We start from the raw sequence: 19,112 nt of genomic DNA on the forward strand, positions 1-19,112 counted from the left end.
AACGTTGGTCCAACTACTTCTCAGTGTTCAATTTGGACAATTGTTTGTTCAATGTTGGCATTACGTTGGACTATCGTTTGCCTCCGTTCGGCCAACGTTGCCTATACTCGGCTCTATTTGCACTTACAAAGTTGGGCCAAAGTTGAACACCCAACATTGGTCAAAGGTACTATATTACTCTGTTAGCCCAACGTTGGCTCAGCGTAGGAATGCAATGTGGGATGTTGTAAGATATTAAGATGTTACCTCAAGATTTTATGTCGTTCGAACAACATAAAAATATTTTCCCCATGGCCTCATTCTGCCATCGTAGAAATCTCCTAAACATAAAAAAAACTTTAAAGATTTGAATAATGAATAAAAATTTAAGAGACTTATTTTACCAAAAGATATTGACCTCTTTAAGTGTTCCGGAAAGTTTTTATCAAGAATTTTGGAGACGATTAGACTGTCAAAGACAATTTCCAATAAGTGATGAAAAATATGAATTTTTTTTAAACTGTATGTATATGAATATGAAATATGAAACTGTTTTATGTACTTTTATATGGTATTAAAGTCCTGTACCAATACAAAAGACTATGCCTCTGTTTCTCTGTTATGTTTGATTTGTAACTGTCTGGTCATCATCTTTGTATATAAGTATCAGATATGTTTTGATTAGAAGAAAACACACCTCAGTAAGAGTATATTTTAACAAAATAAGTCTTTTATGGAAGCATTATTCCACGAGGAAATATCGAGGATTCTAAAAAGGTCTTCTGAACATCCTGAAAGAGAATTGATTTATGCGCAAAAAAGTAAGTTTAATTTCTATTAATCCCCATATTTAAAAAAAATATTACTTCCAGATTTATTGTTTTCTATATTCAGGTGCCAGTATATGATTTTAATAAGCAATAACTATACTTATTTTTGGAAATTTACGAGATTCCTAATTTTGAGAACATATATAATTATTTTAGCACGCATTTTCTACAGTACTAGACCTTGCAATTTCATTTGAATACTGTTATTCCGATTGCAATCAGTCTATGTCCACTTTCATCTGACCGACTGCAACTCTCATTTGGATATTGATATACCGGATTGATACGAGTCCCAATTGCAACCCGGCCAAGGAGTTAAATATATATTTAACTCCTTGACCCGGCATTTCAATATCCAGATGAAAAACAAGTCATAATTCCTAATAACGACTAAATAGTAAATTAAATTATACATGTTTTAGTGTGTATGTTTTTTTTACTACTGAAGAGTCAGCCTGGATGTTTTATTTCGTAATAGTCATGTCATCATACTACTGAGTACGGAAACTTGTTCTTGTTCTTTTCTGGAACTTTTCGATATTACACACACCGGAAGTTGTTGCCACGACTATCCATGCGAAAAAGCGTCTGCAAATGTTTTCTGCATATGGAATAAATTGCATTATGGTTAAAGTAATACCTTTATAGCGTAAGCATACGTAGAAAGAACACGTCGATACCTACTTATCGTTTGCCTTTGAGAATTGTCTGTACCGTGACACCAATGATGACACACTTTTCTTGAACTTTCCATCTCCATTTTTGTAATCTGAGTAAATATTTTTAAGTTAAAGGACAATTTAGTAGGTATGTCTTCATTTATGCAAGAGCTTTGGATTTTGTTCCTGTGTTTCCAAACACTTTTCTGCAACAGTTATTGTGATTTAAGTCTCCATACACTTACAAAATGTAGTGCACCTGGCTTAAAAGCTCCTAAGAAGCTCTGGTGGTCCAAGGAGCTGACACCAGACTTGCATACTGCAGGAGGACTCACTGAAAAACAGATCAAACAGGTTGCTGATGGTGGATTTAAAAGCATAATCTCCTTGTGTATTGATACCAAGCATGGAGACTTCGGTGGTGAATACCTGCCAACTGCTTTTGAAGCAAGACATATTGCGAAGCTTTCCAAGTTGCAGTATGAAGCAGTTTTAACAGAAGATGAAGAATGGGCTTCAGTTGAAGCAGTTAAAAAATTAACAGCTGCCATTCAGAAATTACCAAAACCTATTTTGTTACATTGCAATCGTGCATACACAATCACTTTTACAACATTGTTATATTTGGCAAATGCATCTAGACATGATGCTTCATTTACACCTCAAGTGAACAGTGAACAGTTTTATAAAATGTGTGAACATTTAGGATTTGATTTCACAAATGAGACTTTGAAAGCAGTAGTATCTGAAATAACAGGAGAACCAGTGGTAAACAGTCCCCCTCGCCCAAATGCTATTCCTGATGACTGGTTAGATTATTGGTTAGGTCATCCTATCTACAAAAATTGGTACAGTGCAGGACAAATAAGAAAAGGACACATACAAGAACTTGAATTCATTGGTTTCAAATCTGTTATTAATATGAGACAAGGTACAACATCAAATGGTAAACCATCTCAGGAAACAGTGACTCTTATTAATATAAAGGATGGTACCCCCACCTATGATTCAGATTTTGAACCTTTGAGGCAGCTAGATTCTAACTTAAAAACTTTAGTGCTTGATCCTAAAAAAGAACCAAATTACATTTCACCAACATCAGATGTCAACTATGAAAGAAGGAACTTTGAAGAATGGGGTGATGACATTGGTTATAATCAAGACTTACAAAGTGAAGACTTCAAAGACTCAGAGTTAAACTATTATCATTTACCTATTGGTAAGATTATTTATCTAATCTGTGAAAATTTAAACATCATTTACAGAATTCAGGAAAATTGTTGCTCCTATGGGTCCTGACTGACAAATTTTTTGTTCAAGACTGTGATTAGATATATGTTAGGTTGGACAAACAGGATTTCTTTTACGGCCACTGAGGAAATATAGTTTTTACAAACTGTGGCATTTTCATGTACATTTTAGTTTGCCATGAGTTGACCAGAAACAATGTTATATCAATTCAATTTCATGGTGGTTACACATTCTTATGTTATACAGCAGAGCTTATTCTGAAGGCAAAAGTCTTTTGCATCTTTTTTTTTTAATGTCACAGTAGGTACATTTATAAAGTATAAACATTTATGTTAGGATTTTGTTTTTATACCCCACGGCCACAAATGGTTAGGTATATTATGTGATAGTTGTCTGTCATTTAACTCATCCCACTGTTCATCCCCCAATGGTTTCTATATGATAACTTGAGAATAGATCAATGATTTTTTAAAAAACTTTGCACAGTTGTAAGGTACCATTCAAAACAGATTACATTTAATTTTCAGCAAAGGTCAAAATGTAGCCATTTTTGACATTCTTCCTTAATATTTCATTAATGCTCTATTTATAGATTTTATTTCTAGAGAATGGCTTTCTATGAAAAAAAATCACAGGAAAATAAAAAAAAAAAAAAAAAAAAAAACAAGGGCTTATATCTAAAGTCTTTTAGGTACAAAGGAGCACATATACTCCTTTAGCCTCTTTGGTAATTAACACATGATTTGTATATCTGGTAATGAAAATGAGTCATAGATGTCTTCAAGTGTAACCATTATTTTAAATTTCATTAAGAATTTTACTCAAAATTAATGACCATTTTTTTATCAGTGGTTACTAGATTATTGATAAGACTATCAGTTTACACTTCACATTTACATGTAGTAACAATCTGTGTTCATATTAACAGCACAGAACCAAGACCTTACATTTGTCCCTGTACATATATTTGTACATTTTTTACCCTGGTGTCTAAAAACTAAAACAAATCATGTCTTAAGAATATTTCTTCACGATACATGTATCATATAATGTACAATCCCAGGACTTTGATTTTGACGACAGAACTAAAAAAAAAAAAGTATATTTTCAAGTTTATTACCTTTCTTGCACCATTGTCTGGTATTATATTGATTGACTGCATATATCTGTATTTTTTTTTACATTTGTTTGTTGTTTTTTGTTTTGTTTTTGTTTTTTTGGGTTTTTTTGGAAAGGGGGTGGGGGTTGTTTGGGGAGGTATAAATGACGATACAGTTTCTTTGTAATTTTCGATAGATTCAGAAGTGGAATATAATAAAGATGTTTTTGGACAATATAAAGATAAGCTATTGGAAATAGGAAGACAAGGTCCTGTGTTGATTCACTGTGCTAGTGGAAAAAGAGTAGGTAAGACACTGTTTTATACAATTTTCAAGGTGTTGGTCTGTAACATGTATGCCTATCACATTGCACTCTTCACAATAAACCAGTTGTCCGAAGCCTGAGGCTGATAAAAATGCTGTGCGGCCAGTGAAAATTGCACTTACAGGTGACAAACAAAAATTCTCCAAAAGAAAGTTGAGGGCTGTGAAACATCTGACTGATATATGAGATGAGCCACACAGACTGGAAAAATACATCCATACCTCACAATGGATGGAACCAACCCAGAATCAAACAGATGTACATTGTACATCACAACATAGTACATTCACAAGTTCTTAGATTAATCTTTGTTGTGGTGTACATGTATATAATACTGTATTCCACCTTAGGATGGTTCCATTCATCGAGGTACAATATACATGTATATTTCCAGTCTGTGCAGCTCACTTCACCAATAAGGTAACGGTTATACTGAATTTTTACAGGTGGTGAATGAGACAAAGGGGCACAATCATTAAGAAGAGGTCTGTATAGTGTACTTTACAAGAATCAGGACATTGACATTCTTTTTGCGTATTGAAGGAATGTTTGTTACAAGAGAGGATTTTTAAAGGGGGCTTTAGATTATAGTAGCACCGTTACACTCTATACGACAGGTTATTTTCCATGTTCTTCATAAAAGGGTCGAGCACAAGGGTTTATGAAGGCTGCAGTCATCTATTTTAAGATGCAGTATGTGTATCTCTGCATTTCATTATATTGTTCAGTCCATACATTATGTAGTCTACTAAGTTTGGTATCTGTAGTCATGGAATAGAGGTATTCATAAGACAAAACCCTTATTTGTTTGAATAGTTTTTTACATATTTATGTCTGTTATTTCAGCATATATTGGAGTATTAGCAGCAGCTTTACAGTATGACAAAGATTTTAATTGGGCCATACAGCGCATTGCTGAACTTGGTTTTGAAGTTAGCCGTACCAAGAATAGAGACGTGTATGAGATGTTTTCAGCATGGCTTAACCCAGATCATGGTAACAAGACTGAGCTGTGATAATCAAAGAATTTTGTTGTTTTTTTACCAAAGGTGATGGGAATGGTCACTTGATTCAAAGAATTGATTATGATATGATATCAGCTAGTTGTCGCATTTGTGATCCATGGAAATATAAAAGATGGTACAAAAACATAAAAAAAAAGGAAATTTTGTGGTTGGTGTCCTGAAATATCAAACTTGAAAGAACTTTATAGATTTTGAGAAATATATAATTGGTTTTGGAGACTGGCAGCTTGGATATATAAAATGGTATATGAATACAAGAAATTAGTAGTTACTAACACATTTCTGGATGTATAGTAAAGAATATTTATCAATCTTGGATTTATGTACAGTTTTTGTAATTATTATTGATATACTAACTTGTATCTTTGAAAAATGATTATACATGTACCAGTTTATAAAAAAAAATTAGGCAGGGTAGAAGTCTCTATATCCATGTCTAATGTAATTAAATTCCCAAAAGATCTGTGACAATGAATTTGATGTATCTGGCACAAATGCAGGAAATCTCATTGAAAAATTCAGGAATATATCGTATTTTAATGCAGTGTTTACATATACCTCAGTTGGTTTACTGTATCTTACATTTTAGTATGTTTTAGTGTGCTACAATGATTTAATTTTATACTTATACATAGGTTGATAGTATGATTTCAATAGACCCATTCATTTTATGGCAGGTTAGTTGATGACCATGCTTAATTTGTACTTTTGTGAGGAAAAGTTATTTGTTCTACTCCAAGCCCTATTTCATGGAAATATAAGCTACGCTTGTTCATTAACTACCCTGTAGTTAACATGAAAGGGTCTACAGAAGAGTAACATGCTTGTAAAGTTTATAGTTATGAAGGAGTAATCAAGGGAACCAAGGTTAAAGGGGTAATCAAAAAAATGTAATCCAGGAACAAAGACCAGACATGGAAAACAGACATACACGACAAAGAACATAAAGTAACTAAAATCATACATACAAAGTAACAAAAGCCAATGAGCAACTCGGACTCCACTAAAAACTGGGAGCATGGACCAGATGCACCGGTAGGGTAAGCGTCCTCTGTTTTTCTAGAAACACCCGCCGCGTTGCTCATAAAAAGTCAAGTCCGGAGTAGACAAACGAGTAAAGGAAAACTATGACCTGTTGAATAAATCAGGAAAGGTTAACTCTGATTTTTAAAAAGCACAGTTCTTACATTGTTATTCTTTTATGTTGTGTAAAATACCATCATTGATTTTTTCATCAATTTGATTTGTGGATAAGTTAGTCCATGTACAGCATGAGTAGTTATTGGAAATATTTGAAGAACAGTTTTTACCATTGGATTAAAGACTAATGTGATGGCCATGGTTTCATGTACTTAAATGGAAATAACAGTTTTGACCCTATGTGTACCAAATGATATTGCAATTAACTTATCTTTAATGACATTTGGATAACACTTTACAAATTTAATAATAAGACTTTTTATGTCACTTTTTTTTCATGTTTTGCTAACCTTTTGTGTATTAAAACTTTATTAGCAGTTTAAGACTGCATTTGTCATGTTTAGACCCATGAAAGCCACTGTGCAAAGCATTTGGCTTGATGGGAAGTATAAAAAGAGAAGTCTTTACTTGATAAACTGGTAGTCTGAGTTTAAAAATTAGTCACTTGAAATGAATGAAGTCCCTTTTATCAGTTTAATTAGTTATGTAGCTGGTACATTTGAGTTTTTATTTGCAGCAGAAATGTTGCTACAGAAGTTGCTCTATGGTTCATTTAAAGATTTCTGTTTTCACATCTTTTACTCTATGAAGGGAAAGAAAAATATCTTCTTGCTGTGTTCTTGTTGAAATATTGCTCAAAGTAATGTTACTGACAAAAACCTCTTTGTTATACATCCTTTAGTTTACATGTTGTTTAGTGGTGAATTAAGTATGACTGTGCTACTTTTTGTTGTGTAACTTTTTGTATATGGAGCAAATGTAGTAAAATGTTTTAAAAACCAAACCTTAAGTAGCTGTCTTTGTAAGAATCAGGCAAACTCTGAAAAAATGTGATACACCCCCAGAAAAGGCTACATATTTTTGTTTTTGTAATTAAGTTGTTTTATGGGTCTGTACTATGAAATGTGTAATTATTCATTCAAATCTGCCTGCTCTTAGGAGATAATCAACATTGAAAGCCCAGTAGATTCTATTGTATTTGAGCACCACTTACAGAGTCATCTCCCTTAATTTTGAAATTTACAGTGCATTCAATATAATTTTTAACTCCTAAGAGCAAAGGTTACACGAAAAACCACATGTTAATTTCTGTTTACTATGACATTTCAAACAAAATGGCAAAAATAATCATATGTTGGCTTTTTACCCATGAATTACATTTTGCATGATCCTTAGCAGGAGTACTTGTTAAGTAATGAAAATTTAGAAATCATTCTAATGCTGTACTATATACTGCTCACTGTTGTTTGAATTGGCTGTATTTTTTGATAGCCTGAAGATTTTTTTTGATTTTTTTGTAAATGGAACTGCAATTGAAGAATTTTTTTTTTAAAAGTTGTTTGCTAATTAATGATATATTTTTGTAAGAAATCCAGTTTAGAATTCTGGTCTGAAGTGCCATGTAAATGTTATATTCATTCCACCTGCTGTACATTGTTTATATTGTTGTGTATAATTTATGATTTCTTATGATTTTATATTTGTCTATATATTGTAAAACTTGAATATATATATATATTTGGACTATCCAGAATCCCAATTATTTTGGTGTATATGTACATGTACCGTACATTGAGTAAGCCGTCATTTTTTGAAGATTTTAATTGATGCATGCTCTTGATATTTTTGGTATGAGGACTATTCCATTTAAACATGAAATACATGGGAATGGCACTTTCTTGACAGGTAATTTACACATAAAAGAAATTTTAAGCTAAGCCTATACACTTCATTCAATTTCTCCAAAGTTTGACAACCACTAAATCAACCACCCATATCGAAATGAAAAATCTGCCACATATGGCCTTTATTGACATGTTTGTAACTTGAAGAAATTGCCATACATATCTCATAAGTGTGACTAGGATTTTACTATTCTAAGCTGTCAGGTTTGTAAGTCAGAGCATGTCCATGGAGGTGAAGGCCTATTGATATTTTTTATGCTAGATTCCATTTCATTACAATGTTTTGTTGCTTTAATAGTCATAAATCATTTCCATTTTCTTTAGTTTCTTTTGTAAGCTGGTTAAGGGTCTGCCAGTCATTTTGTCTTTTGTAAGCTGGTTAAGGGTCTGCCAGTCATTTTGTCTTTTGTAAGCTGGTTAAGGGTCTGCCAGTCATTTTGTCTTTTGTAAGCTGGTTAAGGGTCTGTCAGTCATTTTGTCTTTTGTGAGTTGGTTAAGGGTCTGTCAGTCATACTTCCATATAGTATTATTTTTCACAAAAGCTTTAATTTCATAATATCATTGCTTCTGCCAGGTGTAAAGGTGTTTTGGTTTTGCTTTTTCATCCTTGATAAGTGAACAACTCAGTTTCCACTTATGATTGCTAGAAAAACCTATTGGTTTGGGGTATGACACTTCTAATTAATTCCATTGTCTGTTTTATTTTCATTTTTTAATTTGATATTAATTAATTCTTTGTTTTATCTGTAGTAATGTTTTTTTTTATTTGTTGTTGTACACTAGAAATCAAAGATTTTTATTATTCATTTTATTACTTACTTAGTACTGTTCTGTGTCATTTTGGCTGTTTGTGCGTGGTGTGGTCTGTTCGAGTGCACTATATCGCCCAGCACCTCCGTCTTCAGCACTCTAGGTTTTCTGTTGGGGTTACCTCACCCTTAGCTTCTGAACAGAAGTTCTGATCGTGGAAGTACAGGAAGGAAGTTACAGATTCCTTGTTCTGGATTTTCCTCGAGGTTGTCTTCTGAAGCCTTTCCCTTTCGAAGGGTGTAGCCGCAAGGCAGCGGAGGTTTTAGATCAGAGTTTTCCTTCTCCTAGATGGGCTACCCTCCAAGGTTTACGAGCCCCATCTACCCGAGGCTATCTGGTTTTAAGGCACCTGTGACTTGCCTTTGCCCCTTCTCCAGTCAGTCGAAACGGCCGGACCAGGTCCACCAGTTGGTAAACCCGTCATGAAGGTTGGAGTTGTCAGAGGCTGTTTGAGACGCACGCCGAAAGGGGCATTTAAAATGATATTGAGAGCCCATTCCCAACACCACCCCTTGGCTTTGACAACCTTCCACAACCAGTACTGTTCTAATCAAAATCTGTTGAGTGCCTGCGTCAATGTTGAGATTATCAATTGTGTCTTACTCCCATTAAAGGAGTGAGTGGTATATATCACTTTGTCTTTCTGTCCATCATACCATCTGTCACAACTTTTCCCAATTCTCTGGACTCCCAATTAGATAATTGATTTCAAATTTTGTTTACGCCTTTATATAGATGGGACATAAGTTATAAGGGAATTTAGGTGCTGTCTGATTTCAATTTCCTATTTTGTGGGCATTGCCATTTTTTACATCTTAGGGACAACAATGCAATTAAAAAGAATGCTTTATAAGTGTGGGTGTATCTCCTAGCACGACAAAATGTGCAACTTAATGTCAAAAGAAAGAGCTTTCTTCCATTTTTATACCCCATTCAAAGGTCATTTAGATTTTTTATATGGCTGGTCTCTGATAAACTTTGTTGTAAATTGGTTTCTTTTCAATATACTAAGACTTCACATTCTGATATTTCTTTTCTTAATGTAGAGGTCAGGTGATTTGGTCATACTTTGGTGACTTAAAAATTTATCATTTATTGCCTCCTATATATTTAAGTATGGAGTATATGTTGGGTATGCGAGTTTCCTTATCCATGCTTTAATTTAAACTCTCTCTCAGTATATTTCATTAATGTTATATTTGTCCTACAGATTTAGGTCTACTCTAGTGTATATAAAAACTAACCTATATATTGCTAAACATTTGTTTGAAACCATGAAAATAGATAACCTCGAATATGTTCACTTCAGAGAATGCACAAAATAAATGTGTTTACAATAACCACAAGTGTACACATGTACATTACAAATAAAAATAGGTTAGTTTACAATTCTTTTTCTTTTGATCCATGAATTAAACTGATTAAAGGTGTTAATCAAGTCAATTAGTGTTCATTTTGGGTAAAAGTTCCCAGGCATGCTGATTTTTTATTTTTTTTTTGGGTTGATGTGGGGGTGGGGGGGGGGGCTATCAAGAAGGAGTAAACTTCATCTAATAGAATGATTCTATTACCAGATGAAATTGTTTCACAAATCATTTTATAGTTATGGATGATACTTGCTGATCTTTTGTCTATTAGTACATATAGAGGTCAACTTTAACTGATGAGTGGTTCTCAACACCCCACTAAGATATGTTACAGCCAGAAGTTATATGGCAAGTTACAATTGGAGTTGTTGCTCTTGAAAGATTGCATTTTTTCTTCCTTTTTGAAAAAAAAAACAAAAGGTCCAGAAAGTTTTGATGGATGAAATAGTCCTTATGCTTATTCTATACATGTTTACAGGGTAAAATTGTAGGAATTGGTGTAACTGGAACAGCATAGATAGGACCAAGTTTTCAGACTTCCCCAGATGAGGGAGTCATGTTCAGAGTCTATAACTAAACTAACCACCACTTTTCCAAAAAATTTTAAATGAATTTGATATATATTTTTAGTCACTATATAACTTTAAAACTTCATCAAGAGTGTTATATTAGCTTCAAAATTCCAATAGTTAGAAATGAATACTTGTACATGTATCTAGAAGCTGATGTAACCCAAGAACTGTCGTGTTTGATAGATCTCTTTTTGATGCAAGATAAATATTTAGATTAAAGTATATGTATATAGGCTTTAGTACATGTATGTAGGCTTAAGTACATGTAATGTAGGCTTAATTACATGTATGTAGGCTTGAGTACATGTAATGTAGGTTCTTATATGCTTTTTCTGTTATTGTCATTTACATTTGTTACATTGAATAAAATTGATTTTTAATTATACACAAGAATAAAATAAAATAATGAAATATTGAAAGCTTTGTTTAAAAATAGTTGATGTTCTTTCATTGGAAGGGGTAACTAAATAATTAAGGATACGGATGTGCCGCGGGTTCCACTAAACATTAGTGTACATGTATATTGCGAATTAAAAACACTCATTCACGTGTTTTTTTTCACCAGAATCTGAGGTACCTTTTTATGCATTAAGTTGGAACAATGACTGTTAAAACGAGATAACCCAAGGTATTTCAGGTACACTAGCTAATAGTCTCTTAAATAGTCCAATACTGGATATGACCCATTTGAAATCTTTCATTTGTGAAAATCAGACTACCATGGATACTATTCCTCCAATCCCCATCATATACAAGGTACGTGAAAATGCAGACCCTTTTGAATCGCACACCCGTACCAATAGTACTCCTCCCCAAGTCTGCGTCGATATTTTACGTCAGTTTGAGTACAAATGATTGTCATTATATTAATTAAACTTTGTGTCCCATGGTTATTTTCCTGAAGAGAAGACTTAAAAATGATATTAAATGGTAAGTGTTTGATTTACCATATTCCTGTTGCCAAATTTAACAAAAATAGTAAGTCTATGACAATCTCGTATTATTTCACATGACGCGCCTATCACCATGAGTTTCTTGTTTTATTACGGTATAGGTCAAAAGAAAAAAATGCCTGTACAAAAACACCCACCTAACAATTGTTGGATCTAATATCAAACAACGTTTAGATAGGCCCCCTTTGTCCGGTTGTCCGTTTGTCCAGCAGACCTATCCCCAAAACAGTGATGGAACTAGGCACGGTGGTTTTGTGTCACATGATATATTTTCTGAAAGCTTTTTATGCATATTAAAACAATGAAAAGTATACTATATGAAAACTCTTTTAAATAAAAGTCAGCGTTCAACTTTCTTTTTCTGAGTTGTTAAACACACCATAGACTACAGAATAGTATTTAGTAGATAATCACCCAAGTTACATAATTTTTAGTTCGGTGCCCTTCCTGGATACAGACTGTCATATGAAGGGGGTAAATCCTGCACCCCTTGTTCTCCTCTTGTTATCTCCTGATATGCTGGTGGTGGTATGAAATCTCTGCTGTATGGAATGACTGATACGTGAATCTCATCGCACCTATTGCGTCGTAGGTGTAGTCGATTGATTGCTGGTAAATGTTGTATATGCTGCTCTGATATCGGATGCACTGTCAGATTCTCATGGTTCCGTCGGTAGTATTTTTCTGCAAAATGTAAAATTGAACACTTGAATGTAGAAATTTGGCCTGATACCTCATGTTTTATTTTGAAACATTTGTCACGTGTTTGTCTGTTCTCTACGTAATTATAGAAAGTTTTACTGCTCAAGCTTGTCAATGAACCTTTTTCGTCTTATCTGCCTTCGTAAATTTTCAGTAATTTCAATTCTACGTCCTATTAATTTTCCATGTTCGTGTACGTTGAAGAAATTTAAGTTTAATGTAAAAGTGGCATTTTCTTTTCATATAAGGAAATACTATTATTTTTAACTTACAAAGAAATGGAATTTAGGTAGAATTTAACGTTCCTTCCTTCACCCCTAATTAATGTATTTTTTATTACTTACTTGACATGTCGATGTAGCCACACCCCCAAATAGCGCTCCAAAACCATCCCAAAAGGAGAAAAAGTGTAAAGATAAGCTGCAACACCCCGAAGAACAACCCACAACAGCATGACGTGAACATTTCTCCTATTTCCATATCATCATTCTTTGCACAACAAAACGTAGACAATCCTGCTAGTATTGTACCTGATGAATTGAAAAAAAATACGTCACAGATACGACATAAGACACATAGATTCTCATACAGTGAGTCCATCTGTATGTAATGCTGAAACCACATCTAAAACGTGTCTTCAGTGTATTTTGAAGGCTTATTATCATCAGATGTCATCGTTCTATACGAAAATAAGAAACTTTGACTTTCTAATATAAGGTTAACATATACTAGTATAAAACAAAAAAATTCCAAACCTACTGCACATCATTGAAAAACATACAAACCACGAACATCTTTTCCAGTAATTAGAAAAGCAACCAAACAGTACTATCAATGTTCAATATTTCTTGGTTTTGTAATATCGCAATGATGCGTCTAGTCGTTGGACATTAATATATACTGAATATTACATGTCAAAATCTGTATTACATGCCATATCAACCCGAGACTCATATATCAACTCGAGGACCACTGGTCCGGGAGGTCATGCAGGTAGAGGGTTGATACTGCATGTGATATATAGGTTACAGACCACCAATTCAACCAATGAGCATTTGGAACGTACGCAAAAATAGTCCTACGCAGAAATTACCCGTTCCTCATAGTGCTGTGAAAAAAGTTCTCATCTTATTTAAAAAATTTAAACAGTTTCTGAAAGGAAAAACATTTCTGTACATTTTATAGGTGCACTTTGCTTCTGCCTAATCTCCATAATGGTTTTTAAATATACCCCTATCTTGTGAAAACACTGGGATTTCCCATGCTATTTATAGACCCTTCACTTCCGGTGACCAGTACTGCACTGCAAGTCTGCTAACCCCACATGCCATTCTGAGGATTGTGAGCTGACATATGTAGAATCATGCTGATATATAGTGCTCTGCAGGTTAAAGTTAAGGTAAAGTCCAGAGAAGCCATTGAATATTGTGAAATTAGCATAGAAGCCTATGGGAAGTGGAATTAGTGGTTTTTAGCCTATATACTGAATATTTTTCACGTGTCAAAATCTGAATCGCATGCGCCATCAACCCGAGACTCCTTAATCACCCAGAGGGTCACCGGCCCGTGGGGTGATATAGGTCGAGGGTTGATACCACGTGTGATAGGGTATAAATAAACACCTATAACACATGCACCAAAAAGTTACATATCAATCTAAATGTATGATATATTATATATTTTAAATATATTTTAAGTATGTTCCGAGTAAGGGGGTGCGATATATAGTATGTGATATAGGTTTGAGGTATTCGATATAGGACTAGGGTTGCGATTTGCGATATAGGGTTTGTGATATAGGTCTAGGTGAGTGGTATATAGTATATGATATAAGATTGTAACAGTCACTTATAATGCATAAACGGAAAACTTTAATCTCAATATATGATAGATATAATTATGTGAACAGATATAACGAAATGAGACCCTTTATTTGGAGACGGATTAGCATAAGCCATATGGCTTGTTTCCGAATCCTTGTGTTTATTTACTACACTGTCATATCATGTATTGATGTATTCTTTGAAATAAAATATGTTTAAATTAAATGAGACGTGTTAATATCAATTTTACATTTGCTATGCATAATTATAATTAAAATACGCTAATCTTATTGGATTTTTGATGTTTGGGGAGTCTATAATATTATAATTAAATTTCATAAGTTACAAGCTTTCTGATTGGATCTGTTCAATTCTCATAGACCAAACTTTGTAATGGGACTGTGACGTTATCAAAATTGTTTGATGATATACCAGTACTCATTTAATTTTGACTCTAAAATCAGACTATAAGGAATGACTGCCACATTTTTTTTTCGGTCAATAACCTCAACGCCCGAGGTGTGCACTTCAAATTGACCTGCTAAGCAGGTTATTTAGTATACAGCACGTGATTGGCGTTATTTCTTCATAGACCAAAAAAATATAACAGTCATTCCTTAAAAAGAAATACAATAACAAAAACCTATAATGAATGTTTCATTTTTTTATGTATCATATGCGTTGACCGGTCGCACATTTTGGACATGAAAGCTAGCACTTCACTGAAAACGCTTCTATTCAAAACCTTAATTTATCTCACCTAGTCCGGGAATGATGAAGTTAAGCACGCAACAAAAATATGCCATACAAGGAGGCATGGCGGGATAGACCATCCTTTCCGCTACGTCCGATGACATTTCTGTCGAAACGAAATGTTACGAAGGTTTATAATACGTTGACCCTACCATATTCCATATTGAGTTTTCTATTTTAATGCAAAACGCATAAGTTTTGTCTGAAAGAATACTCTTCTTGACAATTCCAGTTAATATGTAAACAATTTTGAGACACGGAACTAATAATGCATTTATATAACTAATTGAATACGTTGAAACTCGTATAGATGTACTTAGTGCGACTATTTATAAAATCACTATTTGTTTAAAGGGATGTTACTGAGTTGTTCCATTCCGGTTTTTATTAAAGACTGTGTTATATACATATTTTTGATATAAGTACATGTAACCATTTTGATTGTGATGCATTTTTTTTTAAATATTGACCGCATCGGCAGTCCCAGGGTAGCGTGCGGGCCTCGGGTGCTGAAGGTAGTGGGTCTGATCCCCGACCGAGTCCAACTTAATACGTAAGTGTAAGTATTTGTAAGGATCGGGCAAAATGTGAAAAATCAGAAATATGCATGTCAAAACCCCCACCGATCTGACAATGTAATATCACTCAAGGACATTTTCTCTGTTTGAAAAGACCACTATTTGATCTCTGCATCAGTGGCTTTACGCAGAAATTTTGCAATAGAATCTTAGGAAAATTAGGTTTTTGACAGAAATGTTCATTCTCAGTGCATTTAAATGAAATTGTAACTCAATGGTCCAGCGTGATATGGAAAATTTTGTCTGTTTTCCTTGATTCTGATGGTACAAATAGTCAAAATTACACTATCAAAATTGTGGGGTTTTTTTTCATACCATGTATCACCGACTGTCTGATTCTTACAGGGATTGACACTTAATTCAAAATTAGGTAATCAAGCACGCTACAGTGACGACTGGTTGGCTCAGCGTCAGAATGTGTCCAAGTAAGAAGACATGCCTACCTTCTACGCCTACAATGTAAATGGTTGGAAGTCCGTTCCTGCACCCATTCCGAAAACAACTTGCCAAACAACCTCTAAACATTGCTGGAGTAGCCTAACTACGGGCTGTTGCCTCTGTGAGCTAGCACAATTAAGATTCGACTCAGCTTGTCAGAAAGAGTATTCAAGAGAACCAAGGTCATAGCGGTAATCAAAAGAATGTAATCCAGGGACAAAGACCCGACATGGAAAACAGACATACACAACAAAGAGCATACAGTAACTACAATCATACATACAAAGTAACAAAAGCAAATGAGCAACTCGGACTCCACTAAAAACTGGGAGCGTGGACCAGAAACACCCGCCGAGTTGCTCATAAAAAGTTAAGTCCGGGGTAGTCAAACGAGGAAAGGAAAACTATGACCCGTTGAATAAATCAGTTTTCATGGTGCAGATGGATACACCATAACGATCCACGAGTTCATGATGACGACCATAGAACTTCTGTAGTGATGACTTCAATCTTGTAGCAACATAACCCTGTTCCAGAAGCCTATTTGTTAGAAATCTAGCGCGATACAAAAAGTCTGCGTGGTTTCGGCGAGCTAATACAAAGCATTGTCTGCTCGAATGGTCTATCATTCTCGTCCTGGAATGCATAAATCATCTGTCATAACATAATCTTAATTTTGCGGTCGTATAATGGTCACCCTGACGTCATCGTTGGCGTCTGTTAACGTTCGTTTACTTACATAAGTGTAACTTATTGGATCTTTTTTTGACATATTAACATATAGTACCTTGGGAGATGGCGGAGGGTCCAATAGTCTTTGGAGATTTCTAGCCCCACCCCTTCCAAATAAAGAGCTAAAGGGGGTAAATAATAATTGAAATTAAAATGAGTAGAAATAGTTTACTGAGAGTTTTTATACAAAATGAACTTTTTTGTGTTTGGTTCGATTTTGTTTTTTTATCAGACTCCTCTTGAGAATCCCTGCCTGTGTTTTTTTAAACAGATTGCAGATATCTGTAACGGTTTTCGAGTTATAAGGGACCAAAATGGGCCATGATTACGAAAAAAATGAATAAATTCTTATTTCTTGTCCGATTGTGAAATTCCTAATAAAAATTCCTGTCAGTGTTTTGCAATCATTTTTCAGATATTTCTCATTCAGTTATTTCTACGGGTTTCGAGTTATAGAGATTGAATGCAAAGGTCTTTAATGAACACCCTTATAGCAGAACTTCTTTCGACTTTAACAGAATTTCAAATTGTTGTGTCTGTAATGAACTATAATTACTTATGTTTAACTATGTTAAAAATGATATTGTGTCCACACTTGCCCGAAGTGAACATGGTTTAAGATTGACAACATGCTGCGGTCTATCATTACGGGGCGCCGAATGGGACTTGATCTTTTTGTAATCAAAATCAATTTTATGTACAAAAATTGAATTATGTCAAAACAAAATTATTTTTGTCGTATAAAACTATGTTATATAGACTTGTTTTATGATCACTTTAATTTTGTAATGACAAAATTCATATTTGTCAAATAGGTATGCAAATGCTAACTTATTTGCACAGAAAATTGACTTTTGTTACCTGATATGGAAATGGAATAACAAAAGTCAATTTTGTGAGACAACATAAAATTGTATGCAAAATGTCGATAAAATTAGTTAGCATCCTGTGATTTTGTAATTAAAATTATTTTTTTGTGGGGACAGAAGTGAAAATTTAACACAAAAGTCAATTATGTATGCAAACTTGTTTACTGAATCCTTTTGATATGCAAATGAATTCTCTTATCACGATTTTGTAAGAAGGCCTCTCATTAGATATAGTAATCGTGGGTCTCGCATGTGCTCGAAGTAATCAAATTAATTAATTGATTAAAAAATGATATTAAAGAGTACAACATTTACTATGTACAACGATAAGCTTATGTTAAGACACATCGGAATTCAATACCCGTACTTTCCTTTTTTCACTATTTTTTTGCAACTTGACGATTATTTGTGGCGTAAAAATTCAAACAATCGATATATATATTGAGTCAGTACATGAGTACTTTGATTTTACAGGATCATGGTCTTTTCATGGTAAATTATCCATGGTAATTGTGTTTCTATACTAGTTGGGCTCCAAATTTGATAATGGGAGCAAGCCCCAGTGATGGGGAATGGGATTGGGGAATGGGTGATAATCTCGATCCTCGCAAGTATTAACCAAAATGATATTAATGGAAACCGGTGGTTGCTATAGTGATTAAAAATGAAGAATCAATTGTTGATAAAACATTTTCTGAAAAAGGGGACTTTTCAAAGTATTTTGCAATGTTTTATATATTTTCAATGTTGAAGGGGCTTTTTTTCAATGACAATTTGACTTCATTGTGGAAGTGAAAGTAAGTCAATTTTTTACCATGCTAAATTTAGTAAGTGGATTACAAAGTGAAATAGCTCAAAATCTAACCGGCGATGCCCACATGAGGATGGGGTTTTCGAAGGAAAAAGTTTGGACAGTTTCAGGTGATGAAATAAAAAAATTATTTTGCGGGAAATTTGATATTTTTAAACCTGCTTTTATGAACTTTTTGGCAAATTTTCGCATATTTTTGCATGGTTTCTATGGTAACCTTATTTGCTGTGGGTATTTTTTTCCAGAAAACTTTTGCTGCATCCTGAAGGCCGTGGCAGGAGCTATTTCTAGATATATGGATTTACAAATGCTTGACAATTTTTTAAAGTGATGAATGTTATAAAGCATCAGATTACAAGACCAAAATTAGGCAGTTCTACAATACTGTGGAGGTACCAGTATAACATGGATGCTATAAAAATATAGTGCATTTTCTTTTTGCCTCTCTACAAACTAATATTTTGTCAAAAGATATGAACAATGACTTATAAAATAGAGCAAACATCACACTGTAAGATGAAGAACTTTTTTAAAAGAAAATCTAACATAATATCATAAAAATGTTCCACTGAAAAGGTTGGTTTGGCGAGTGCAAAACGAAAGTGAAAGTAGGGAAAATGGCTATTTATAGTTCGAGACTACTTTTCTGT

At 33.9% G+C, this 19,112-nt stretch overlaps 2 protein-coding genes across 2 annotated transcripts; one reads left to right on the forward strand and one right to left on the reverse strand.

Moving 5' to 3' along the window:
* The first annotated feature begins 1,356 nt into the window (after positions 1–1,356).
* LOC148627467 (uncharacterized) lies at positions 1,357–11,222 on the forward strand. The gene is made up of 3 exons (XM_088573678.1): positions 1,357–2,687; positions 4,016–4,126; positions 4,991–11,222. The coding sequence occupies exons 1-3, from the start codon at positions 1,619–1,621 to the stop codon at positions 5,158–5,160; spliced, it is 1,350 nt and encodes a 449-aa protein (XP_088429804.1). The 5' UTR covers positions 1,357–1,618; the 3' UTR covers positions 5,161–11,222.
* Positions 11,223–12,006: 784 nt separating this feature from the next.
* On the reverse strand, positions 12,007–15,339 carry LOC148627468 (protein SPEC3-like). Its single transcript, XM_088573692.1, has 3 exons — positions 15,042–15,339; positions 12,803–12,988; positions 12,007–12,440 (listed from the first exon to the last, which is right to left on the reverse strand). Exons 1-3 carry the CDS (start codon positions 15,136–15,138, stop codon positions 12,187–12,189), a joined length of 537 nt encoding a protein of 178 aa, XP_088429818.1. The 5' UTR covers positions 15,139–15,339; the 3' UTR covers positions 12,007–12,186.
* Between the last annotated feature and the right edge of the window lie 3,773 nt (positions 15,340–19,112).

The sequence above is a fragment of the Perna viridis genome, chromosome 1 (assembly GCF_037379345.1).
Source record: "Perna viridis isolate PV_CMFRI_1.1 ecotype Kerala chromosome 1, ASM3737934v1, whole genome shotgun sequence".
Taxonomy (NCBI): domain Eukaryota; kingdom Metazoa; phylum Mollusca; class Bivalvia; order Mytilida; family Mytilidae; genus Perna; species Perna viridis.

Excerpts from the sequence above, each read along its gene's own strand:
- LOC148627467 (XM_088573678.1), top strand. The coding sequence starts at position 1,619 with ATGTCTTCATTTATGCAAGAGCTTTGGATTTTGTTCCTGTGTTTCCAA. Across the intron at positions 2,688-4,015 it reads CTATTATCATTTACCTATTG|ATTCAGAAGTGGAATATAAT; the intron begins GTAAGATTATTT and ends AATTTTCGATAG. Across the intron at positions 4,127-4,990 it reads TGCTAGTGGAAAAAGAGTAG|CATATATTGGAGTATTAGCA; the intron begins GTAAGACACTGT and ends CTGTTATTTCAG.
- LOC148627468 (XM_088573692.1), bottom strand. The coding sequence starts at position 15,138 with ATGTCATCGGACGTAGCGGAAAGGATGGTCTATCCCGCCATGCCTCCT. Across the intron at positions 12,989-15,041 it reads CTTCATCATTCCCGGACTAG|GTACAATACTAGCAGGATTG; the intron begins GTGAGATAAATT and ends TCAATTCATCAG. Across the intron at positions 12,441-12,802 it reads TGGCTACATCGACATGTCAA|AAAAATACTACCGACGGAAC; the intron begins GTAAGTAATAAA and ends TACATTTTGCAG.